The sequence below is a fragment of the Aotus nancymaae genome, unplaced genomic scaffold (assembly GCF_030222135.1).
Source record: "Aotus nancymaae isolate 86718 unplaced genomic scaffold, 86718_ANA_hifiasm-v0.15.2.pri h1tg000019l, whole genome shotgun sequence".
NCBI classification, from domain to species: domain Eukaryota; kingdom Metazoa; phylum Chordata; class Mammalia; order Primates; family Aotidae; genus Aotus; species Aotus nancymaae.
This window is the reverse complement of record NW_026988431.1, coordinates 945,565-971,840: the sequence shown is the minus strand read 5'-3', so window position 1 is coordinate 971,840 and position 26,276 is coordinate 945,565. Positions and strand designations below refer to the sequence as shown.

At 39.6% G+C, this 26,276-nt stretch overlaps 1 protein-coding gene across 3 annotated transcripts in view; it reads left to right on the top strand.

Annotated features, from left to right (window-relative positions):
* Positions 1-12,285: 12,285 nt before the first annotated feature.
* The window catches only part of FBXL2 (F-box and leucine rich repeat protein 2), a 117,732-nt gene continuing 103,741 nt past the window's right edge, over positions 12,286-26,276 (top strand). For all 3 annotated transcript variants that reach the window (XR_001104711.2, XM_012435546.2, XM_064378578.1), the window contains exons 1-2: positions 12,286-12,346; positions 25,723-25,784. Coding sequence is in view for 2 of the 3 variants with exons in the window: in XM_012435546.2 (XP_012290969.1) it covers positions 12,344-12,346; positions 25,723-25,784 (65 nt within the window). In the remaining variant the exon portion in view is untranslated. The remainder of the gene's footprint in view (positions 12,347-25,722; positions 25,785-26,276) is intronic.

Here is a 26,276-nt window from a genome sequence, read left to right as displayed (position 1 = left end):
CATCTGTTGTCTCCTGATATTTTAATGATTGCCATTCTAACTGGCATGAGATGGTATCTCAATTCGGTTTTAATTTGCATTTCTCTAATGACCAGTGATGATGAGCTTTTTCTCATATGTTTGTTGGCTGCATATATATCTTCTTTTTTTTTTTTTTTTTTTTTTTGAGACGGAGTTTCGCACGTTACCCAGGCTGGAGTGCAATGGCGCGATCTCGGCTCACCGCAACCTCCGCCTCCCGGATTCAGGCAATTCTCCTGCCTCAGCCTCCTAAGTAGCTGGGATTACAGGCACGTGCCACCATGCCCAGCTAATTTTTTGTATTTTTAGTAGAGACGGGGTTTCACCATGTTGACCGGGATGGTCTCGATCTCTTGACCTCGTGATCCACCCGCCTCGGCCTCCCAAAGTGCTAGGATTACAGGCTTGAGCCACCGCGCCCGGCCGATCTTCTTTTGAGAAGTATCTGTTCATATCCTTCACTCACTTTTTGGTGGGTTTGTTTGTTTGTTTCTTGTAAATTTATTTAAGTTATTTGTAGATTCTGGATATTAGCCCTTTATCAGGTGGGTAGATTGCAAAAATTTTTCCCATTCTGTTGGTTGCTGGTTCACTCTAATGATACTTTCTTTTGCTGTGCAGAAGCTCTTAAGTTTAATTAGACCCCATTTGTCTATTTTGGCTTTTGTTGCCATTGCTTTTGGTGTTTTAGTCATGAAGTTCTTGCCCATGCCTATGTCCTGAATGGTATTGCTTAGGTTTTCTTCTAGGGTTTTTATGGTATTAGGTCTTATGTTTAAATCTTTAATCCATCTGGAGTTAATTTTTATATGAGGTATAAGGAAGGGATCCAGTTTCAGCTTTCTGCTTATGGCTAGCCAGTTTTCCTAACACCATTTATTAAATAGGAAATCCTTTCCCTATTGCTTGTTTTTGTCAGATTTGTCAAAGATCAGATGATTGTAGATGTGTGGCATTATTTCTGAGGCCTCTGTTCTGTTCCATTGGTCTATATCTCTGTTTTGGTACCAGTACCATGCTGTTTTGATTACTGTAGCCTTGTAGTATAGTTTGAAGTCAGGTAGCGGGATACCTCCAGCTTTGTTTTTCTTGCTTAGGATTGTCTTGGCTATGTGGGCTCCTTTTTGGTTCCATATGAAGTTTAAGGTGTTTTTTTCCAATTCCGTGAAGAAAGTCAATGGAAGCTTGATAGGGATAGCATTGAATCTATAAGTTACTTTGGGCAGTATGGCCATTTTCACGATATTGATTCTTCCTAACTATGAGCATGAATGTTTTTCCATCTGTTTGTGTCCTCTCTTATTTCCTTGTGCAGTGGTTTGTAGTTCTCCATGAAGAGGTCCTTCACATACCTTGTTAGTTATATTCCTAGATATTTTATTCTTATTGTAGCAATTGTGAATGGGAGTTCACTCATGATTTTGCTCTCTGTCTGTTATTGGTGTATAGGAATGCTTGTGACTTTTGCACATTGATTTTGCATCCTGAGTCTTTGCTGAAGTTGCTTATCAGCTTAAGGAGATTTGGGACTGAGACATTGGGACCTTCTAAATATGCAATCATGTCGTCTTCAAATAGAGACAGTTTGACTTCCTCTTTTCCTAATTGAATACTCTTTATTTTTCTTGTCTGATTGCTCTGGCTGGAACTTTGCCCAATACTACGTTGAATAGGAGTGGTGAGAGAGGGCACCCTTGTCTTGTGCCGGTTTTCAAAGGGAATGCTTCCAGTTTTTGCCCATTCAGTATGATATTGGCTGTGGATTTGTCATAAATAGCTCTTATTATTTTGAGATACATTCCATCGATATCTAGTTTATTGAGAGTTTTTAGCATAAAGGGCTGTTGAATTTTGTTGAATGCCTTCTCTGCATCTATTGAGATTATCATGTGGTTTCCTTTTGCTCAGTATTGCTTTGGCTATGTGAGCCCTTTTTTGGTTCCATATGAATTTTAGGATTTTTTTTCCTACACCATGAAGAATGATAGTGGTAGATTGATGGAAATTGCATTAAATTTATAGACTGCTTTTGGCAATATGATCATTTTCACAATATTGATTCTATCCATCTATGAGTGTGGGATGTGTTTCTGTTTGTGTTATCTGTCATTTCTTTCATCAGTGTTTTGTAGTTTTCCTTGTAGAGATCTTTCACCTCCTTAGTTAGGTATTGTGGGTAACTCCCCTTCTAGGCACCAAGGAAGGAGAGCTAAGCAGACCCCCAGCACAATTAGTGCCTTAAGAATATCTTACTGCTCATTTATTTTCTTTTATATATAATCTCTTTATAGATAATCATATCTTAGTTTGTAGTCAGAGGAATGTCTAGAGCAGACACATTGCAGAGCATGAACTAGGGAAAAACAGCCACACCAGGACAAGAATCAATGACCCAGGAGGTAGTGCCCCTGCCTGAAAGGGTATGCACTACATGGCAGGTTGGCCCAGGCAGCAGCGTTCAGTATTGTAAAGATACCCGCTGTATGGCAGGCTTGGAGCAAGAGTCACTCCTCCTGAAAGGGAGTTGTAGTATCTTGCATCCAGTTCTTGCGGAAAGCTGGCCTCAGGCTGGCAATCCCGCATATGTCTGAGGGCTTAAAACCCCTCCGGTATAATCGTGCCTAGGTGGCTGTATACCCTGTCAGCTCTGTTGCTACTGTGCTGACTCATCATCATCAGTGAACAGCAACAGTTTAACTTTCTCTTTACTGATTTGCATGCCCTTTATTTCTTTCTCTCCTCTGATTGCTCTGTCTAGGACTTCCAGTACTATGTTGTGTAGAAGTGGTGAAAGTGGGCATCCTTGTCTTGTTCCAGTTCTCAGGAGGAATGCTTTCAACTTTTCCCCCATTCAGTATACTATTGGCTGTGAGTTTGTTATAGATGGCTTTTATTGCCTTGAGGTATGTCCCTTCTATGCTGATTTTGCTGAGGGTTTTAATCATAAGGGGATGCTGGATTTTGTCAAATGCTTTTTCTCTATCTATTGAAATGATCATATGATTTGCATCTCTGGTATGAAACCCACTCAGGCCAGGTGCACTGGCTCATGCCTGTAATCCCAGCACGTTGAAAGGCTGAGGCAGGTGGATAACCTGAGGTCAGGAGTTTGAGACCAGTCTGACCAACATGGTGTGACCCCATCTCTACTAAAAGAATTAGCTGAGCATGGGGCAGATGCCTGTAGTCCCAGCTACTAGGGAGGCTAAGGCAGGAGAATTGCTTGAAACCATGGGGTAGAGGTTGCAGTGAGCTGAGATTGTGCCACTGAACTCCAGCCTGAGTGACAGAGCAAGACTCCATCTAAAAAAAAAAGAAACCCACTTGCTCATGGTGTATTACCTTTTTGATATGTTGTTGAATTTGGTTAGCTAGTATTTTGTTGAGGATTTTTGCATCTATGTTCATTGGTCTGTAGTTTCTTTTCTTTTCTTTTTTTTTTTTTTTGTTGTTATATCCTTTCCTGGTATTGATATTAGGGTGATACTGGCTTCATAGAATGATTTAGGGAGGATTCCCTCTTTCTCTATTTTTCTGAATCATTTCAGTAGAATTGGTACCAATTCTTCTTTGAATGTCTGATAGAATTCAGCTGTGAATCCATCTGGTCCTGAACATTTTTTTGTTGGCGATTTTTAAATTATTGTTTCAATTTCACTACTCATTATTGCTCTGTTTAAGAGTTTCTATTTCTTCCTGGTTTAATCTAGGAGGATTTTGGTTTTCAGGAATTTATCCATCTCTATGTTTTCTAGTTTGTGCACATAAAGGTGTTCATAGTAGCCTTTAGTGATCTTTTGCATTTCTGTGGTTGCATATAGATGGCTTTTGTTGAATATTTATTGAGATTACTTGAATATTCTCTCTTGTTTTCTGGATTAATTTTACTAATGGTCTATCAACTTTGTTTATCTTTTCAAAGAATAAGTATTTTGGTTCGTTTACCTTTTTTTTGTTTGTTTGTTTCAATTTCATTTTGTTCCAATCTGATATTTGTTATTTCTATTCTTCTCCTGAATTTGGGTTTGGCTTATTCTTTTTTCTTTATTTCCTTGAGATGTACCTTAGATTGTCTATTTTTGCTGTTTCAGACTTCTTGATGTAGGTATTTAATGCTATGAACTTTCCTTTTAGCACTGCTCTTACTGTATTTCAAAGGTTTTGATAGGTTGTGTCACTATTATCTTTCCGTTCAAAGAATTTGTTAATTTCCCTCTTGATTTTATTGTTGACCCAAAGATTATTCAGGAGCAATTATTTAATTCATTCATACATTTATATAGTTTTTGGAGTTCCTTTTGGAGTTAATTTCTAATTTTATTCCACTGTGGTCTGAGAGGGTACTTGATATAATTTCTATTTTCTTAATTTATTGAGACTTGTTCTGTGGCCTATCATATGTTCTCTCTTGGAGAATGTTTCATGTGCTGATGAAAAGAATGTATGTTCTATAGTTGTTAGGTAGAATGTTCTGTAAATAACTGTTAAGTCCATTTGTTTTAAAGGATAGTTGAAGCCCATTGTTTCTTTGACTTTCTGTCTTGATGACCAGGGTAGTGCTGTCAGTGGAGTATTAAATTCCCCTACTGTTATTGTGTTGCTGTCTATCTCATTTTTTAGATCTAGTACTAATCATTTAATAAATCTGGGAGTTCTAGAGATAGGTGCATATATATTTAGGATTATGATATATTCCTGTTGGACTAATCCTTTTATCATTATAAATGTCCCTCTTCATCTTTTAAAACTGTTGCTGTTTTAAAATCTGTTTTGTCTAATATAAGGATGGCTACTCCTGCTTGCTTTTGGTTCCCATTTACATGGAATATCTTTTTCTACACCTTTACCTTAAGTTCATGTGAGTCCTTATGTGTTAGGTGAGTCTCTTGAAGACAGCAGATACTTGGTTGGTGGATTTTTATTCATTCCATCATTCTGTATCTTTTGAATGGAGCATTTAGGCCATTTACGTTCAATGTTAGTATTGAGATGTGAAGTACTGTTTTATCTAATGTGCTAGAGACCTTGTTTCTTTTTTCATTGTGTCATACATTGCTTTTTTTTCCCCATTGTGTTATTGCTTTATAGACCCAATGAGATTTATGCTCTAATCTCAAAATACACTAAGATTTTGGTGTATTTTGAGATTTTGTTTCAAGATTTAGAACTCCTTTTAGCATTTCTTGTAGTGCTGGCTTGGTATTGGAGAATTCTGTCAGCATTTATTTGTCTGAAAAATACTTTATCACTCCTTCATTTATGAAGCTTAGTTATGCTGGATACAAAATTCTTGGCTGGTAATTCTTTGAGGAATTTGAAGATAGGACTCTACTCCCTTTTGGCTTGCTGGGTTTCTGCTGAGAAATCTGCTGTTAATCTGATAGGTTTTCCTTTGTAGGTTACTTGATGCTTTTGCCTCACACCTCTTAAGATTTTTTTCTTCTGTCTTGACTTTGGATAACTTGATGACTATGCACCTAGGTGATGATCTTTTTGTGATGAATTTCCCAGGTGTACATTGAGCTTCTTGTATTTGGATGTGTAGCTCTCTAGCAAGGCCAGGGAAGTTTTCCTCAAATGTTTTCCAAACTTTTAGATTTCTCTTATTCCCCAGGAATGTCAATTATTCTTAGACTTAGGTTCATTTTCATGCTGCTAATAAAGACATAACCAAAACTGAGAAAAAAAAGAGGTTTAATTGGACTTACAGTTCCACATGGCTGAGGAGGCCTCAGAATCATGGTGAGAGGTAAAAGGCACTTCTTACACGGCAGCAGCAAGTGAAAATGAGAAAGATGCAAAAGCAGAAACCCCGGATGAAACCATCAGATCTTGTGAGACTTATTCACTACCACAAGAGAACAGTATGGGAGAAACTACCCCCATGATTCAAATTATCTCCCACCGAGTCCCTCCCACAACACATGGGAATTATGGGAGTACAATTCAAGATGAGATTTGGGTGAGGACATAGAGCCAAGCCATATCATTCATTTAGCATAATCCTAAATATCATGGAGTCTTTGTTCAATGTTTTTAAATTTTTTTCTTTGTCTTTGTCTGATTGTGTTAATTCAGAAGCCTTGTCTTCAAGCTCTGAAGTTCTTTCTTCTACATATTCTAGTCTATTATTCAGTGTATTGTGTATTTCTCTAAGTGCGTCTTTCATTTCCAGAAATTGTTATTGTTTTTTATGATATTTATTTCTCTGGAAAATTTGTCATCTGTATTAAATATAAAAATTAAATTTTCTGTTAATTTATTTAAGCTATTTTTTTAACTTTCTCTGGTATCTCCCTGATAATCAGCCTTTTGAAGTCTTTATCTGGCAATTCAGAGATTTCTTCTTGGTTTGAATCCATTGCTGGGGAGCTACTGTGATCTTCTGGGGGTGTATAGAACCTTGTTTTGTCATAGTACCAGAATTACTTCCCTGGTTCCTTCTCATTTGGGTAGACTATTTCAGTGGAAAGATCTGGAACTCAAGGGCTGCTGTTCAGATTCTTTTGTCCCACAGATGCCACACTCAGGGTCAGGTTCTGGCCCATGCTGAGGTCTGAGGGGAGTGGGTGGATGGGCATTTAGCTGAAAGAACACTTGGGGGTCCGTAGGCAGGTGAGTATTGTTTTATTCAGCAGCAGCTCTCATCAACAGTCTTCTCATCAGCAGCTTATTACACCAGCTTTCTCACACTGTCCATCTCTATCTCAGCTGTCTGCTCTGGCTCTGTGGCTCCTGCCATCCCCCAAGGCTACAGCTGCACGGCCAGCTCTCCCTTGCCTTTACTCTTTATCTTTCTGGGCACCAGCATGAGCTGTGCTGTGGCTCCCCTCTGTCTGTCTTGAAGACGGGTAGCTCTGGTTCTCCCTCTCTCTTTCTCTGGACACCAGTGCCATGCCAAGCCATGCCCAAGAGCCCCATGCCCAGTGTCAGCAGGGCAGTTACACCTTCTACAGACAATAGTGGCTTCGAGCTAAGTATGAACTTACACAAACAACTTATATAACAAGTGGAAGTGTGCGCCAGTGGACCAATTCCGCTGAATCATGCAGGCCTGGATGTCTGCCTCAGCCTCTTCCTTGACTAAAGCACATCTATGTATCTTACAGATGATTTCTGTGAATTTCTTTCTTTCCCTTGTGAGTGGGCCATACTTTCCTGTTTCTTTGTATGCCTTGTAATTATATTGCTGAGAATTGGACCTGTTGAATATTATAATGTGGAACTCTGGAAATAAGACTCTACCCAAGGCTTTAATGTCCATTGTTGAGGGCTGCAGGCATCCACTTGTTTAATGAGTTTCTAAATTGTGTTTGCCAAGACTGTATTCCTTGTCACATGTGCCTATTGAAGTCTCTGTTTTGTTACCTTCGCAGTTGACTAGTGACCTGAAAGAGATTTCCTTAAATGCCTAGAGACAGAAAAGAAAAAAGAAAAAGAAAAACACCCACAAAACCATAAGCCCCTGCATCTGGTCTTCACATTCTGGCTCTAAGCTAGGACACTCCTTCAAAGCTAAGTCAAGCTGGTGGCAACCCTACCTTAGCCTTCACTTCTTGCTTGTGTGGAGTCCAAAGATCAGCCACAAGTATAAGTCTAGGATCCTCTCAAGCCTTTTCTGATTGTGCATCTGGGCCCACACATGTATACTCTACTCCAGATTCCCCAGTATATGCTGTAGCCTTCCAAGGCTCTCATTCCCCCAAGAATCTTCCTCCTGATTCTCAGGCTTTTGGGTCTATCTCTTGCTTGACTCATCCTTCATTTCTTCCCCCAGGCAGCAGTGGATTGTGCATGTCTTTAAATATTTCCATCAGATCCCATGCAGGAAACTCTTCAACCTGAGGAGGTCAAATTAAGGGTCAGCCTCTATGTCAGTCTCTTACAGTAGGGGTCCCCAACCCCAGGGCCATGGACCAGTACCGGTCAATGGCCTGTTAGGAACTGGGCTGCACGGCAGCAGGTGAGGGGCCAGTGAGTGAAGCTTCATCTGTATTTACAGCATTCCCCATTGCTCCCATTACCACCTGAGCTCCACCTCCTGTCAGATCAGTAGCAGCATTAGATTCTCATAGGAGCACAAACCCTACTGTGAACTGCACATGCAAGGAATCTAGGTTGTGCATTCCTTATGAGAATCTAATGCCTGATAATCTGTCACTGTCTCCCATCACTCCCAGATGGAACTGTCTAGTTGCAGGAAAACAAGCTCAGGGCTTCTACTGATTCTACATCATGGTGAATGGTATGATTATTTTGTTATATATTAAAATGTAATAATGATAGATATAAAATACACAATAAATATAATGTGCTTGGATCATCCTGAAACCATCCCCCGTCCCAGTCTATGGAAAAATTGCCCATAAAACCGGTCCCTGGTGCCAAAAAGCTTTGGAACTGCTGCCTTAGAGAATGCAGAGATGCAGAGTCTGGTCAAGTGCATAACCAAAATGTTTTGAGAACACGGTCATATTGCTCAGCCTGGGACTAGAAGCTGCATCAGAACACAAGCCACCATCCACAAGAGTACCACCGGCTGAGGAGTAGGGGGTGCTAGATGGGCAAGCAAATCCCCCCACAATTCTTATCAAAATCCAGCTGCCTCTTTCTTTATTAAGCACTCCTTGGTTGGCTTAAATGTTTTATTAGACTCCAGAGTCTGAAATGTCGATTCTGTCCATTTTCCCCACTTAATGGTTGCTTCAGTAGAAGGACCAATTCTTGGAGCTCCCTATTCTGCTAATTTTATGATGTCACTTCTGTTGCAACTACTTTAGAAAATAATTTGGAAAACATAAATTGCTTCAGATTTATGGAATAAATCTGTAAACCAACAATTCTACTCTTTGTTGACATTCTAGAGCTGTGGTTCTCAAATGGGGCAATTTTGCCACTCTGTGGACATTGGAAATGCCTGGAGACATTTTTTTATTTCACAACTGGGGTGCGTCATTAGCATCTAATGGGTAGAGATCATGGATGTTGTGAAACATCTTACAATGCACAGGACTGCCCTCTCCCTCTAACCTGCAGTAATAAAGAATTATCTGGCCTAAATACTGAAGTTGAGTGCTAAGATTGAGAAACCCTCACCTAGAGAAATGTGTCCATGTATAGTAGGAGAATGCTCATAGCTTCATCATTTATAAGAGTCCTAAATGGGAAATGACTCAAATGATCCAAATGTCTATCAACAGTGGAAGGGATAAATATATTCTTGTTTGCATTCAGTGAGATACATTTTAGCTATAATAATGAAGTACAAACATTTATAAAGAACTACAAGAAAGTACTAGGCACAGTGGCACGCACCTGCAGTCTCAGCTACTGAGGAGGCCGAACTGAAGGATCACTTGAGCCCAGAAGTTCGAGGCTAGCCTGGGCAACATAGCCAGACCCACCACCCGCCAACCTCCAAAAAACAAAAATAAAACAAAGAAATAAAGAAATGCAAGAAGGTGATTTCCATAAATTTCAGGACAATGATCACCTATAGGGAAAAGTTGAGTGGGGAATTCAGATTAGTAGAGTACACATAAGGATCATCTGGGTTGCTGGCTATGTTCTATTTCTTGAACTGGGTAGTGTTTATATAAGTGTTCCCTTTAAGAAAAAGTACATTTGTATTCTATTACTTTTATTTATATCACATAATAAAAAATAAAAATAAAGTCTGTCAGTAATTACAGTATTTATTTTCTATTACACTCCCTACTGTATCTAGTCATATTCTTATTTGGATCTTCAAACTGATCATACAGTCCTAGGATAGATGTTCATTCAGTCAATCATCAATATTTATTGAGCATCTACTATAAGCCAGAAACTGTTCTATACACCAGGAATACAGAATGGAACAAGATAGACATCTTGCATTCCAGAGTGGGGAGACAGGAAGCAATAAACAAAAAGCTAAAAAAGATCATTTTGAGGGGTGGGTAAGTACTTTGAGAACAAGACAGAGTTAAATGAGAGAGGCTGACTGAAGTGAGAGTGACTGGAGTGAGATATTTTAGGTTGGTAAAGGTTTTCGTGAAGCTGACAGTTGGGGTGGTAACTGACCTGTATCAAGTGAAGGAAGGGGCTATGTGAAGTTCTGCAGGAAGAATATTCCACATAAAGGAAGCAGATATTATTGAGGCTTTTAAGTACAAAAGCATTTGACAGGTTTGAGGAACCCCAGGAAATAAAAGTGTGGCCAGTGTGGCATGAATCAGGGAAGAGTGGCAGGAGATGGAGTTGGTGCAGAGGGCAAGGCCTCCATCGTGTACCATTTTGATAGACCATGAAAAGCATTTGTATTTTTTTCTTTTCCTTTTCTTTTCATTGTTTTGGAGATGGAGTCTTGCTCTGTCACCCAGGCTGGAGTGCAGTGGTGCGATCTTGGCTCACTGCAACCTCTACCTCCTGGGTTCAAGCAATTCTCCTCTCTCAGCCTCCTGAGTAGCTGGGACTACAGGCACCCGCCACTGTGCCTGGCTAATTTTTGTGTTTGTAGTAGAGATGGGTTTTTGCTATGTTGGCCAGGCTGGTCTTGAACTTCTGACCTCAGGTGATCCTCCCACCTTGGACTCCCAAAGTGCTGGGATTACAGGTATGAGCCACCACGCCCAGTCTGTATTTTTTCTAAGTGTGTGAGAAGCCACTGAAAATGCTGCTGTTGTATAGGATGCAGGGGGGAAGACATGGGGTCATAGTCCACTTGTGCTGCTATAACAAAACACCACAGGACTGTGTAATTTATGAACAACAGAAATTTATTTTTTACAGTCCTGGAGGCTGGGAAGTCTAAGATCAAGGTGCTGGCAAGTTTGATGTCTGGTGAGGGCTGCTCTCTGCTTCCAAGATGGTGTCTTGTTGCTGCATCCTCTGGAAGGTATTGCTGCGTCCTCCCATGGCAGAAGGGATGGAAAGGCAAAAAGAGGCCACATTCACTCCTTCAAGCTGTCTTATAAGGGCATTAATCCCATTCACGGGGACAGAGCTCTCATGGCCTACTCCCCTCCGGAGGCCCTCTTCCTAAAGCTGTCACATTTGATGTGTTTTTACATAATGTTTGGAGGGGACACAAATATTCAAATCATAGCACATATGGAGATGAATTGGAGTGAGACAGTAGTGGTTGTGAGGTGGAGATGTAGACTGGTCAGGTTGAGAATTTAAGGTGGAGTCAAGAATATGTATTAATGGACTGGAAGTGAAGTGTGAGGAAACAGAGGAATCAAGGACAATTCCTAGGTTTTTGTCTTAACAATCAAGGGGACAGTAGGGACTTTTGCTTTGAGGAAGACTGGGGAGTAAGAAACTTGGATCAATAGGTTTATTTGGGCCATATTACAACATCGTGTCTATTAGGCATTCTGGGGCAGATGTCAAGTCAGCTGTTGAATATGATTCTTCACAGATTTTTTTTACATTTTAAAATTCTTTTTTTAAATAACTTTATTTTTGTTGCTGTTGTCTTTATTTTGCCTTTTTTTTTCTGCTTTTAACGCACCAAGCACATTCTTTTTTTCTTTATTTTGTAGAGTCAGCCAGGTTGGTCTCAAACTCCTGACCTCAAACAATCCTCCTGCCTAAGCCACTGAAAGTACTGGGAATACAGGTGTCAGCCATCACACTGGGTCCTTCTTCATAGAGTTAATGGGCTGGATGTGAGGACATCTAGAGTTCCCTTCCACCATATTCAAAACATTCAACAAATTGCCAGTTGATTTAATGAATTACACAACATGCATAGAATGCTATTCCATGAAGTGGCATGCAAAGATAATCATTTTTAATCTAAAAAAGTAGATTATAAAACAGTTACCTACGGTTTGCCACCATTTTTAAGAATATAGTATATTATAACATATTTCATTGGAAGCTTGAAGCAAATAGACTGGAATCTGAGCAGTGGCTACTTCAGGTGCTGGGATGAGTGTGGTTTTATCCTTTTAAATTCTTGTTATTGGTAATTTAAAATGTTTTCAATAATCAGGCATTACCTGTATAACGTTTTTTTAAATAAAAGAAAATCCATGGTGTCTTTCAGCTGGGCAGTCTGTCAGGTGAGGGTCATCAAGGTGATCAGGCTGAGAGCAGGGACCAGATGCAAAGTGGGAGAGGCGAAGAAGCTCCGTCCCAGGGCCGGGGGCGAGCGGTGGGCGGTCCGAAGGGCACCGCCCCTGCGGGTCACGTGCTAGCCGGCCACCAATGGCCGCCTCCGAGCCCACCTTGGGGACGGGGCGGGGCGCCTGGCTGGCGTCACCAGGACAACGGGCGTCGCCGGCGCCGTGTGACTTCGGGCTGTGGGCTTGCTCGCGGCTCTTCGGCCATGGTGAGTCTGGGACCCGCGTCTGCCCAGACGCCTCGCCCTACCCCTGCCGGGTCGGGTCCCCACACCGCCGCCAGCTAGGGTCGGGCGGGCGGCGCCGGGGTCGTGGAGAGGCTGGGCCGCGGCCTGCGAGGCTGCTGGGCTGGGCTGGGCTGGGCTGGGCTGGGCTGGGCAGGGCTGGGCGGGCCCGGGGAGGGGTAACCTGGGGGGTCCGGAGCGCCCACCTGCCCGGGGGCGACCGCGATGCCGCGTTCCCCGCCGCTGGAGTCTGGGTGACAGCCTGGACCCCCACCCAGTGGGCCGCCGGACGACGTGACGCTGTTTGGCCCAAGAGAGCCTGGGAAGCCACCCAAGGAGGGTGTGGTTAAAAAAACCATATACATGAATATCGTATGTATTTATATTGACACTAAAGCAGTCTATGTGCCTCCACTTCTGTTTCTATGCAATTATATATAACTAATATAAGACATTATCTTCCTTTCAGAATCATTCTGATAGGTTCTTTAGCACGTGGAAATCAAAATTTTGTATTTTAGAGACCCCCCCTCCCCTTTTAAAAAATAGGGGACATGAAGCTGAAGGTTTTTTTTCCGAGTGCCGCACCCTCACTGAGGGATTTAATTAATTCATAATTAGTACATTGTAAACGTCTTAAATCATTACCTTTGTTCAGTTAACCTGAGACGGCGTGTGCATGACACCTGGCCCCCTTTAAGCTCGTTTTAAAAACATGACGCGGTTTCACTCGCTGGAGGTGCTGGCTTGAATAGACAAGTTCAGAGAATTGCCTACCGAAGGTATGATTCTCCATAGGCCTTCATGGGGTGAAAAGAAGAGAGGAGCTAGACTCCTTGCTTGGGGACACACCCTTGGTATAGAATACTTGAGGAGGTATGGGGGTAGGCGTCGTTTTTAGAAACAGGTTCTTTGTTTTAACCAGGAGTAATTAAGTGGAGATTTTCTCCTTATCTGCAGGAGTTAGTGGAAGTGCTGATGAGCTGAGAATGCAGGGTGCTCCTCAAGTGCCAGCTGGCCTCATGGAGAAAAAAAATTATCATTTGGAATCCTGGCTGGCTCAGTTTTTTTCTTAATAACCAAGGAGAGGGGTGGTGGTAGGAGAAGGTGGATGGTGTCTCTCATTGACTGGAAAAGCGGCTCCCAAGTGTATGGCATTATTGCTGGCAGGAGAAGAACATCACCCACAAATCACAGTGCTATGTAATGTCTTCTTTATTTTGTGTACGTTTCTTTTTTAAATTCTGAATTGCTTTTTAAGTGACAAATTAATGGAGCTGGCAAGATTTTCAGAAAGTGAATTTTACAAAGATAAAAGTGTTTCAAATATTACAGTCATTTACTGTTATATGTGAGAAAAGTCCTAACAATTGTAGCAAGAAGAAAGAATATCCAGGAATTAAATTTTCACAGTTCTCTCCTCATATTCCTCCTGTCATCCATTTTTCTTTGTTTTTACTTATTCTACTTCTTTCGTTCTGACCGACAGCCCACCCTCATTCACTATTGTGAATTTTAGAGTTTTACTTTAAAATAAAGGCATTTACTGTACTTTTGTATTATCGATTGCTCTGCCGAACTTGTAATGCTTTGCTTTTTGTATATCTTTAAGCATTAAAAATTTAACTCATAGGAGCTTAATTGATTGAGTGGTGAGGTGCCCAGGCTTCCATGGAAGTGGGGAATGGTTGGTATAGGAGGGAGAAGGATGAAGAGGCTGCATATATATGTCATCCCCAAAACTGTATTATTATTATTATTATTTTTTTTTTTGAGATGGAGTCTCACTCTGTCACCAGGCAGTAGGGTGATCTTGGCTTACTGCAACCTCCACCTCCTGGGTTCATGCAATTCTCCTGCCTCAACCTCCCAAGTAGCTAGGACTGCAGGCGAGCACCGCCATGCCCAGCTAATTTTTGTATTTTTAGTAGAGATGGGATTTCACCATGTTGGCCAGGATGGTCTTGATCTCTTGACCTCATGATCTGCCTGCTTTGGCCTCCCAAAGTGCTGGGATTACAGGCGTGAGCCACCACTCCCGGCCCCTAAAGTCTAAATCACATTATACTTCCTTAAATGCTTGAATCTGAACATAAAACTTTAGCCATTGATATGTGACTTTGCACATTAATTTTGGAACTATTTCTCAATGAAAATGTTTACAATTAAGCCATTTATTTCTACTCTATAATAATGACAGCTAACATTTATTGTGTATATATGTACATAGTTATTACTATAGAGGCAGTAGAAATTTTTCTAAGGGTCTTAAATGATCCAGCAACCTTGTGATGAAGATACCTTTACCCTATTTTAGAGTTGAGGAAATTGAAGTACAGAGAAGTAACTTGCCTAGGTCACCGCACTGATAAATTGAGCCACATTCAAAACCTGGCAGTTTCTTTGAGAACCTGTTTATAGATTGTACTGTAATGTATAGTGTATCTTTATATGTTTCCTCATATATATGTTAGGAAATTAGTTCTCTTTCTTATTTGCACTTTAAGGTTTTTGAGCACTTATGAATGATTGTTTTTGTTGTTCTAGCACTGGGTTAGATACTACAGAATAGGGTAGATGTGCCTAGCCTTCTCTCCCCTCTCTCTCCTTCCCTTCTTTCACAAAGTTGAAATGAGAAGGAATTAATAAAGACATGAATTAGATTGGCATTCTTACTCACAGCTATTTTAGCATTGAATTTCTCCTGTCACTTCAGTTCAGTTAAGGAATTGGCATCGGCTTTTTGTGTGAATCACAAAGACAAGTGTTTTACAGAAAGCCTTTTGGATATGAGGGATGTAACAGTGTTTTTGAAAAATGTATTCTCTGAGAGTTTCCTAATTTTTAGATTTTAGTTTTGTATTCTACGGTTGTCACAAAAAGACTTCAAGGCTGGGCTCAGTGCCTCACGCCTGTAATCCCAGCACATTGGGAGGCTGAGGCGGGAGGATCACTTGAGTCCTGGAGTTCAAGACCAGCCTGGGCAACATGGTGAAACCCCCATCTCTACAAAAAATTTGAAAAATTAGCCAGGCATGGTGGTGCATGCCTATGGTCCTAGCTATTTGGAAGGCTGAGGTGGAAGGATCCTTTGAGTCCAGGAGGTCAAGGCTGTGCTGAGTTGTGTTCACACCACTGCACTCCAGCCTGGGCAACAGAGCAAGGCCCTGTATCCAAAATAAAGGAAAAAAAGGCATCTAATAATTGTTTAAATTTTAATTCATGTGGAACAAAATCTGTTGGAATATATATTACTTGTCAAGTTTTTGTTATTGTTTAACACTTTAGCTTGTAAAGCAGATTTATTTTTTGGAAATAACATTTTGTCTTCTACTTTTTCATTTTAATTCGTTTCATTTGGACTTTCCTGTTTTGACACTTCTCTTTCTGTATTTGTGGTCAAGACTTGTCAGAGGTATTGGGAAGCAGAAGATGGAGGGAAACACCACAGAAATATTTAATTGTAGTTTTTCCACATTAAAATGATTTCTTTTACCTCAAGGTTTACAGACAGTTTTGGTCTTTCTGTCATTATATGATATTAAGAGAATTTGTATGATGAGATCTATGTTAATAGATCAAGAAAAGTAGAGGCTTCTCCATTAATTGTCCTACTCTTGACAATATTGATCTCCCTTTTGTCTGCACTGTTGTGGGGTAGGAAATAATTTTTAGTAATTGTAACAATAGCTTTCTTTTATAGAGCCCGTTCTCTGTATCCAGTTCTGGGCTGATCACATTTATCTTAATTCTTCCAACCCTAAGAGATTGACGTTTGTTTGTTTATTTATCTATTTATTTATCTATTTATTTTGGAGACAGGGTCTTGTTCTGTCACCCAGGCTGGAGTGCAGTGGCTCAGCTCACTGTAGCTTCAAACTCTTGGGCTCAAGCAATCCTCCCACCTCATCCTCCCAAAGTGCTAGGATTATAGGTGTGAGCCACTGCGCCCAGCCCAAGTTTGCCATTATTATTCCCATTTAACAGGTCTTAACTGAGTAGGCAGTTTGCCCAAGGTCACATAGTTAGTGAGTGGCAGAGCCAAGATTTGAACTCAACCAGTCTGTTTTCAAAGCCTGGGCTCTTAACCATTACATTATGGCTTCTGGCCAAACTAAAGATTGTGCCCAGTGCCTGGCACAAATGTACTAATTACACCAAGATTAAGAGTCTTAATGTCCTAGCTGAGTCAGCAGGCTCTTTTAAATTTTATGACAAACTGTTGTTATGTTGTCTAATGACATCCTGAAGGATTTACTGGGTTTTTTTTTTCCCAGTTCAGACAGCCAAAGCTCAGATATGGACAGCTGTGGGTTGGCTACACACTTACTGCTGTTTTTCCTACCTCACTTTGAATCTCACTGCTACCCTGTGTAGTGTCTACATCAGCCACTGCTTCTTCCAGCACTGGGGTGGCCATGAGAGAGACAGGGATGGATAAGGAAGTCTAAGGAAACAGAATAGGGCATTTACTGGGAAGTTTTTAATGGAGTCAGAATCAAGGTTCAAACCCAGATTTCCCAGTTCTCAGTGCTGCCTCTACAATTGTGTCTTTCCATTGGTATTTTTGTTCTTTGGGCTTTTGTCCAATAAATATTTATTGTGTGCTACTGTGTGCTAGTGTCTGTTCTAGTCAGTGAATATCCAGCAGCGCATGAACCGAGAATGGCTCCCTTCTCATGAGACTTATATTCTAGTGTCAGGGACAAATAATACACAGTAAGGTGGTAAAAAGTACTTTGGAGAAAAACAAAGCTGGGTAGGAGAGAATTCTAGGGCAGGGTTGGAGAGTGAATGAGGGAAGGGAGGTGTTGCTTTTAATGCAGAATAGAAGGGAAGGCCTCTCTAATAAGGTGACGTTTGAGCAGAGGGTATGCCATGAGAATGTCTGAAGAAAGACTGTCAGGAGAGGGCACTAGTCAAAGGTGCTGAGGCAAGAACATGCCTGGTGTGTTGATGAACAGCAAGAAAACCACATAGGGGAGCGTGGTAGGAAGGAAGATCAAAGTAGTTAAGGAAGTCAAATCACGTAGGAATTGTAACCTGTGTAAAGGATTTTGACCTTTCCTTTGATGGAAGGGGAAGGGATTGGTGGGGTTTAAGTAGAGGAGTGGCATATGTGACTAACCATTCTGGAGTAAAATGAGGGGAGAAGGGACAAAGCAGGGTGACTGTGGCACTGTGGGAGTAATCCATAGGATTAGCTAATGGAATGGTTATGGAATATAAATGATTTTGAGGATTTCAGCCTGAGCAAGAGGAAGAACTGCTATTTGCTGAGATGAAGACCATGGAAGGAGCAAGCTTGGGGTAGGGATAAATAAAGCAGGAATTGGATTTTATTGACTCTTGGAGTGTTAGAGTTGGAAGAGACTTTGAGTTTATCTAGTACAATTGTTTCCTTTTACAAGCTAGAAATACTAAATACTAAGAGGTTAAATGACTTTCCCAGAGTCAAACAGGCCTATCCTACCTGTTGTGCAGCGTGAAGAACCCTGGAGTTGTAGTCATTAGATGTAAGTTCAGTTCAAATTGTAGTTTTTCTGTTTCTTAGCTCTGAACCTTGGTCAAGTCATTTATTTTCTCCAAGTCTGTTTTTCTTCTATCAAAAAGGATAATAAAGATTTCCATTTCCTGTTAGGATGTTGAAAGTTTTAACTGTTGACATTATTGCTCCCACCCTGGCAATGAGAAAAGTAAGAGAAGGTATAAAATCATAATTTAAAAAAAGTATCAGAGAGTTGACGTAAAAAATCTCAACAAAAATCTGGAAAGTAATGAATCCTTTTCAGGAGAAAAAAAAAAGAGGGAGAGATACATAGATACTGTCATCTATCATGGAACAGCAAGAGAAAGAATTTGCAGTAGATAGTTAAAGAGAAGTCAACTGTTATTGACTGCATGTAGGGTGGAGTGACAACTTGGAATCCTGAGGAGCTCCAGCCACAGTGCAGGACTACACCTACCTGCCAACTTCCCATGGCCCTTCAGTTAGTACATTGGAATAGGAGTTCGGATGCTGGGGCAAGGGAAAGAGAGCTAAGAAGGATCCCGCTGAGGTGGGCGGATTCAGCTGAAGGCTGGGGTAGGGCAGGAGAATCAACAGAAATCTCTGTAGTGTACCAGGGGCTTTATGAAGTCTAAGGCTGGGGCTGCAGCCGCCTGGGGGCATGGCAAGACAGCTAAGAAATCTCTTTATGACTGTCTAGGCTTTTACTGAGGACAAGTGAGCTTTTGAGAAGGTATAGTCAGGGTAACAGAGCAAAGAGAGATCTCCTCAAGGCACAGAAAGCAGAAGGTGCTGCTGGAGAGCAAGGACAACTCCTTAGCTGACAGCTGGAATGTGAGGGGAGGGCAGAGAGGTGGAAAGCTATCCCACAGTTCCAAAAGCTAGCATAGGTTGTAAAGCTCAAAGAGCTCTGTGAAGCTTCAACAGTGCTCCGATTTTAGATTCTCCTGAAGGTAAAGTTCTGATTTCACCCTGAAATTATTATAAACCAATCATGAACTAACACTACATACAATCTCAAACCCAGCTCAACCATAGGTTAGAAGGATGGAGCCTCCACTCCAGTCTCCTAGCAACTTAATTGAAGAAGGAACTTCCCTTGATGGAGATAAATTAATGTTCTTTTATACACAGTATCTGGTATGAAATAAATTATGAGATATACAAAGAAACAAGAAAATGTGATCCATGGTCAGGGGAAGAAAGAGGCAACAGAAATAGTCTCAGTGATGGCCCAGCTGTTGACCAATATGGATAGACAGAGAAAATTTCGGCAGAAAGATGTAAACTATGAAAAGAACCAAGTGGAAATGCTAGAAATGAAAAATACATTAAAAATGAGGAATTAATTTGATAGGCTTAAGAGCAGACTGGACACAGCAGAAGAAAGCCCCAGTAAACTTAGGGACAGATTAGTAAAAATCAGCATTCGAGATCTGTGGGACAATACAAAATTGTCTAGCATACATGTAACTAGAGTTCAAGGAGAGGAGGAAGAGCAGGGACAGAAGTCTAAATTGAGGTTCGTCAGAGTCAACTTTCTGAAAATCAAAGATTTTTATAAAGGACATCTTAAAAGGAGGTAGAAAAGGAAATACATAAAGATGAACAGTAATATGAATAATTGACACCGCATCAGAAACAATGCGGGTCAGAGGACTATGAAATAATTTTTTTTTTTTTTTTTGAGACAGGCTCTCACTCTGTCACTCAGGCTGGAGTGCAGTGGTGTGAACGTAGCTCACTATAACCTTAATGTTCTAGGCTCAAAAAATTCTCCCACCTTAGCCTCTTGAATAGCTGGGACTACAGGCACATGCCACCATACCCAACTAATTTTTTAAATTTTCTGTAGAGACAATGTCTTGCTGTGTTGCCCAGGCTAGTCTCAAACTCCTGAGCTAAGTGATCCTCCTGCCTCATCTCCCAAAGTATTGGGATTACAGGTGTGAGCTGCTACGCCTGGCCTCAAATAACTTTTTTAAAGTGCTGCTTTTTTTTTTTTTTTTAAGCAAATCTGCTAACCTGGAATTCGACATTCAAAATACAGATATTTTTGTCAGAAGCAAAAGCAATTTGTCTACACCAGACCTATATTACAAGCAATGTTAAAAGAAGTTCTTTAAATTGAAGTCATAATAAATGAAGTTCAGATTTGAAAGAATGAATTACACCAGGAAGGATAAATAGATGGATAAATATAAGGGACCTTTTAAAATCTATTTCTTTAATACATACATTTATTTAAAAAATATGGACTATTTAAAGAAGAAATAATAACATATTATTTGTTATATAATAGAAGTAAAAGTAAGCTATACAACAGTAAGTATACAACAATCAGGGGAAGTCAAATGAAGTTAGACTTTGATAAGTTAAAGATCCCCTCTGTAATCACTAAAGCAACTATTGAAAGGATATTTGAATATCCTTTGAAATATCCTTTCAATAGAGGATACTATAAGATCATTGAAGGAAATAGAATAAATGTCACATTACTAAAAAGTCAGGAAAGCAGAATAGAAGGACAAGGAAGAGATGAGGCAAATGGAAAATAAATATAAAGATGGGAGACTTAAAGTCAATCATATCAATAATTACATTAAATATAAAGACCGTCTCCAGTTAAAAGGTGGCAATTGTCAGGCTGGATAAAATAGCATGGTCCAACTATGTGCTATCTTTATGAATCACTATAAATATGAAACAGACTGAAAAAAGGTGAAAAAGATGTACCATGCAAAAAGCATAAGAAAGTTGATGTTGCTATATTAACAAAGTAGACTTTAAAACAAGGATCATTTCTAGAGAAAAATAAGGATCATTTATAATAATGAATCAGTTCATTAAAAATGCATAACAAGCTGACCACAGTGGCTCATGTTTGTAATTCCAAAACTTTGGGAGGCCAAGGCAGGTGGATCACTTGAGCTCAGGGGTTTGAGACCAGCCTGGCAAACATGGTAAAACCCATCTCTATTAAAAATACAAAAATTAGCCAGGCACGGTGGTGCACATCTGTAATCCTAGCTTCTTGGGAGGCTGAGGTGGGAGGATCATTGAGCCTGGGAGGCAGAGGTTGCAGTGAGCCAAAATCATGCCCCTGCATTCCAGCCTGGGTGACAGAGCGAGCCTCTACCTAAAACAGAACAAAACAACAACAACAAAAAACCTTAAACATCTATCTACCTCACAACAAAGCTTCAAAATACATGAAACAAAAATTGACAAAACCAAAGAGAGAGGCAAAACCACAACTGTAGTTGAATATAACAGCTCTATCACTAATTGACAGAACTTGAGGGAAAAAAAAATTAGTAAGGATATAAAAGATTTGAACACCAGTATCAACCAACTTGATCCTTGGCATTTATGAAGCAGTACACATCACTACAGAATTTTAAAAATAGCAAAATGGCAGACATAAGTCCTTCCTTATCAGTAATTACTGTAAGTACAAAAGGATTAAATTTACTAGTTAAAACTTAGACACTGGCAGAATGGATAAAAACAAACAAGCAAAAAAACTCCCATATGATCCAATGTTATGTTGTGTACATGAGACACTTGTTAGATTAAAAGACAGTTAACAGTGAGCTGGTTGGCTATACTAATATCAGACAAAATAAACTAAGTTATAATAATTGTTACATGAGACAAAGGTGATTATATGTTGATAAAAGGTTAATTCCTACTGGAACCGTAACAGTTATAAGCACATATACACCAAACAACAGAGCCACAAATATATGCAGCAAACTGACAGAAATGAAGGGATAATTTTTTCTTCTTTTTTCTATTTTTAGAGGTGTAGGTCTGTCTGTGTTGACCATCCTGGTCTTGAACTCCTGGCGTCAAGCAGTCCTCCCACCTTGGCCTTCCAAAGTGCTGGGATTACAGGTGTGCAATACTGCACCCAGCTGAGAAGTGGTTTTATAATAGTAATTGGAGATTTCACAGCTGTCATCATAGCTACCATTTGTTAAGCACTTAACTATATGCCAACATTATTCTAAGCACTTTACGTTTATGAACTCATTTCATTCACAACACTCCCATTTTGCTGAAGAGGAAACTATGGCATAGAAAAGTTAAATGACATGCCCAAGGCTTACAAAGGTGTAAGTGGCAAGACTCTTTTGGGAAATTAGATTTGATCCCTAGGGGTTTCCTAGTCACATCTCCTACTGAAAAAGGGATTCCTTTCCCTGACAATCCTGGTTCTGTGGACTCTGCAGGAGCACTGAAGAAGGGGGCATCACTGCTTCAACAGCAAGACATTCTAGTATGGGCTATTCTAATTGCTAGAAAGTTGTTTTTTTTCCTGTGTTGAGGTGAAATCTCACAACTTTGATTCACTGGTCTTTTTAATAACAGAAAATAAGCCCATTGTTCTGACTGTTGGGATACGTGAAGGTTTTCATGTTATTCACCATCTATCCCAACATCAGTTGGAGACTTCAATATCATACTTTCAATAATAGAACATTTAGACAGCAGAATAAGGAAACAGAAGTCTTGAACAACACTCTAAATCAATGAAACCTGACAGAGTTATGTGGATCACTTAACCCAACTACAGTAGAATCAACATTCTTCAGGATAGACCTGTGTAAGATCACAAAACAAGTTCCAATAAATGTCAAAAGATTGAAATAATACAAAATATCTTCATATCTTCCTTGATAACAAAGGAATGAAGCTAGAAATCAATAAGAAGGAAAACTGGAAAATTCACAAATATGTGAAAATAACACTTTTTTTTTTTTTTTCTGAGATGGAGTCTGCTCTGTCCCCTGGGCTGGAGTGCAGTAGTGGCGATCATAGCTCACTGCAGGCTCAAACTCCTGGGCTCAAGCCGTCCTCCTGCCTTAGCCTCCTGGATAGGGCTGGGATTATAGGTACATGCCACCATGCCCTGCTAATTTTTAAATTTTTTGGTAGAGTCGGGTCTCACTATGTTGCCCAGGCTAGCCTTGAACTCCTGGCCTTAAGTGATCCTCCTGCTTTGGCCTCCCGAAGTGCCTGAGTTACAGGCATGAGCCACTTGTACCTGGCCCCAGATAAACACATTATTAATCAATAGGTGAAAGAAATAATGGCTATTTAAAAATACTTTAAGATGAATAGAAATGAAAATATATCAAAACTTATGGGATACTGTGAAAGCAGTACTTAGAGGGAATTTTATAAATGTAAATGCTTACATTAAAAAAGAAGAAAGGCCAGGCACAGTGGCTCACACCTATAATCCCAGCAGTTTTGGGGCCAAGGCAGAAGGGTCACTTGAGCCCAGGAGTTCAAGACCAACCTAGGCAACATAGGGAGACCCTGTCTCTACAAAAACTTTTCTAAAAAATTAGCTGGGTGTGGTGGTTCATACCTGTAGTCCCAGCTACTTGGGAAGCTGAGGTGGGAGGATCGCTTGAGCCAGGGAGGTTGAGGCTGCATTAAGCTATGATCGTGTCACTGCACTCCAGTCTGGCTGACAGAGTGAGACCTTGTCTCAAAAAAAAAGTCAAATCAGTAATTTTACACCTCAAGGAACTAGAAAAATATGAGAGAATTTAGCTATTTCATCTGACATAGTGCTTTCTGGAGCTTGGAATACAGTGGGCACTTACTAAATATATATACAGCACCAAGACTACTCATTGACACTACTTTGAAAATAAATGTAGGGTACTATTTATGTCACTATTTCCACTTCTGCAGTTTGTTTTGATGGATTGTTTTTTTAATCCAGGTTTTAAAAATTGAGATATTCATCATATACTATAAATTTTGCTCACTTAAAAAGTACAATTCAGTGGGATTTAGTATACTCACGAAGTTGTGTGAACATTACAGCTGTCTAATTCAAGAATTTTTTCCTGCCTTCCAAAGAAACCTCATAAACATTAGCAGTCACTCTCCAGCCCTAGGCAACTACTCGTCTGTTTTCTGTCTCCATGGATTTGCCTTTTCTGGACAATTAATGTAAATGGAAACAAGCAATATGTAGCCTTTTCATAATGGGGAAAGAAACTGGAACTCTCATACACTGCTGGTGGGAATGTAAAATGGTACAGCCACTTTGGAGAACAATTTGGCAGTTCCTCAGAGGTTAAAAAGAGTTATCGTATGACTAAACAACTCCACTTGTAAGTCAATAAAGAGAAATGAAATATAGGTCTCTATAAAAACTTGTCCATAAATGTTCATAGCAGCATTATTCTTAACAGCCAAATAGTGGAAATAATTAAAAAATATCCTTTAACTGAAGGGATAAAAAAAATGTGGCATTCCAAGATGTGAAATACTAGTCAGCAATAAAAAGGAATTAAGTACTGATACATGTTACAACAGGAATGAGCTCTGCCTCCCAGGTTCAAGCTGTTCTCTCATCTCATGCTCCTGAGTAGCTGAGACTACAGGTGTGTGCCACCACACCAAGCTAATTTTTATACTTTTAGTAGAGAGAGGGTTTCCTCATGTTGGCCAGGCTGGTCTCGAACTCCCAACCTCAAGCTATCCGCCTGCCTCTGCCTCCCCAAGTGCTTGGATTGTAGGGGTGAGCTGCTACGCCCAGCCAGGTCTTTTTCTTTGATGAAGTCCAGTTTATCAATTTTTTTGATGCTTGTGCTTTCAGTGTCATAGCTAAGAAACCATTGCATAATCCAAAGCCACCCAGATTTATGCTAATGTTTTCTTCCAAGGGTTATAATTTTAGCTCTTATATTTATTTAAGTCTCTGAGCCATTTTGAATTATTTTTTTATATGAAGTGAGATGGGGGGCCAAATTCATTGTTTTGCTTGTATATATCCAGTTGTTCTGGTACCATTTCTTGAAAAGACTATTCTTTCTCCATTTAAATTAATGCTCATAAATGTAAGAGTTTATTTATGGATTCTCTTTATTTTAGCCAATTTCATAATTTTATTTTTGATTATCTGTTCTGTTCCATTGATCTATATGTCTACCCTATGCCAGTAAACACATTGTTTTAATTACTGAAGCTTTGTAGTAAATTTTGAAATCAGGAAGTTTGAGTCCTTCAACTTTTGTTTCTCTTTTTCAAGATTATTTTATTCTGGGTCCCTTGCATTTTCATATGAATTTTTTGATCAGTCTTTCAATTTCTGTAAAAAAGGCAGCTGGAATTTTGAGAAAGATTGCATTAAATCTATGAATTACTTTAGGAAGTGCTGCCAACATAACAAGTCTTTCAATTCATGAACATGAAAGTCTTTTTATTTAAGCCTTCTTTAATTTTTCTCAACAATGTATTGTATAAGGTTTCAATATGGAATTCTTATTCTTCCTTTGTTAAGTTTATTCCTAAGCATTTTTTCATTTTGATGTTGTTGTAAATAGGGTTGTTTTCTGAAATATATTTTCAGGATGTTCATTGCTACTACGTGGAAATTCAGTTTATTTTTGTTTAACTATATTGTACATTTATATGTTGTTTCCTGTAGCTTGCTGAACTCTGATTAGTTCTAATTGATTTTTGTGCACTTTTAGAATTTTCTGTATGCAAGATCATGTCATTTGCAAATAGAGGTTGTTTTACTTGTTCCTTTCCAATCTGGACGTCTTTTTTATCTTTTGTCTAATTGCTTTGGCTAGAACCTTCAATACAACATAGTATCAAATGGCTACGTATTGCTATTTTTATGAAACAGTGATAGGGTATAAAATATTTTCTGTTACTAATATTAGAATGTGGTGGCGTCATGAAATTAGTAACACCCTATTTGTAGGACAGTGATTGGGGCTGTTCTGATCTAGTAGTATAAAAACAAATAACTTTTTTCCACATTGATTGAAAACATTTTCACAATTTCCTTTTTTTTTTTTCTTTCCAGGTTTTCTCAAACAATGATGAAGGCCTTATTAACAAAAAGTTACCCAAAGAACTTCTCTTAAGGTAAGTGTAGATAAATTCTGGATGAAGAGTTGAGATTTGATTTAGTCATCAAGTTCCGAGACTATCTTCTGTCTCACTGTGAGTCCACAGCAGAGAAAAACAGACAGAATTAGCCTAACTGACTTTTTGTTTTTGTTTTATAGAATGCTGTTCAGCTTGTTGTTAAATTTTACTTGGTCTAATCCAGAATGTACTAAGTATGTACATAGCATTGGTCTGGATTCTTTTTGTAATGTGGTAAGTATTGTAATAATCTTCAGTAGGTGCCATTGTTTTGGTTTCAGTAGATAATCGTGATGAAGTCAGTAATTTGAGGAGAGATTATTGCAAGGTTGTGAGCTCCTGAAGTCATAAAGTTTTTGATGTTTTCTGGCAGAAGAGTTGAAAAATAAATGCAAAAAATAAGCACAGTTATGATATATTCTTAGCACTTAAAATGCTGTCAACCCCAAGTATTGATATGTTTTTATTCATTTTATGAGAAGTATAAGT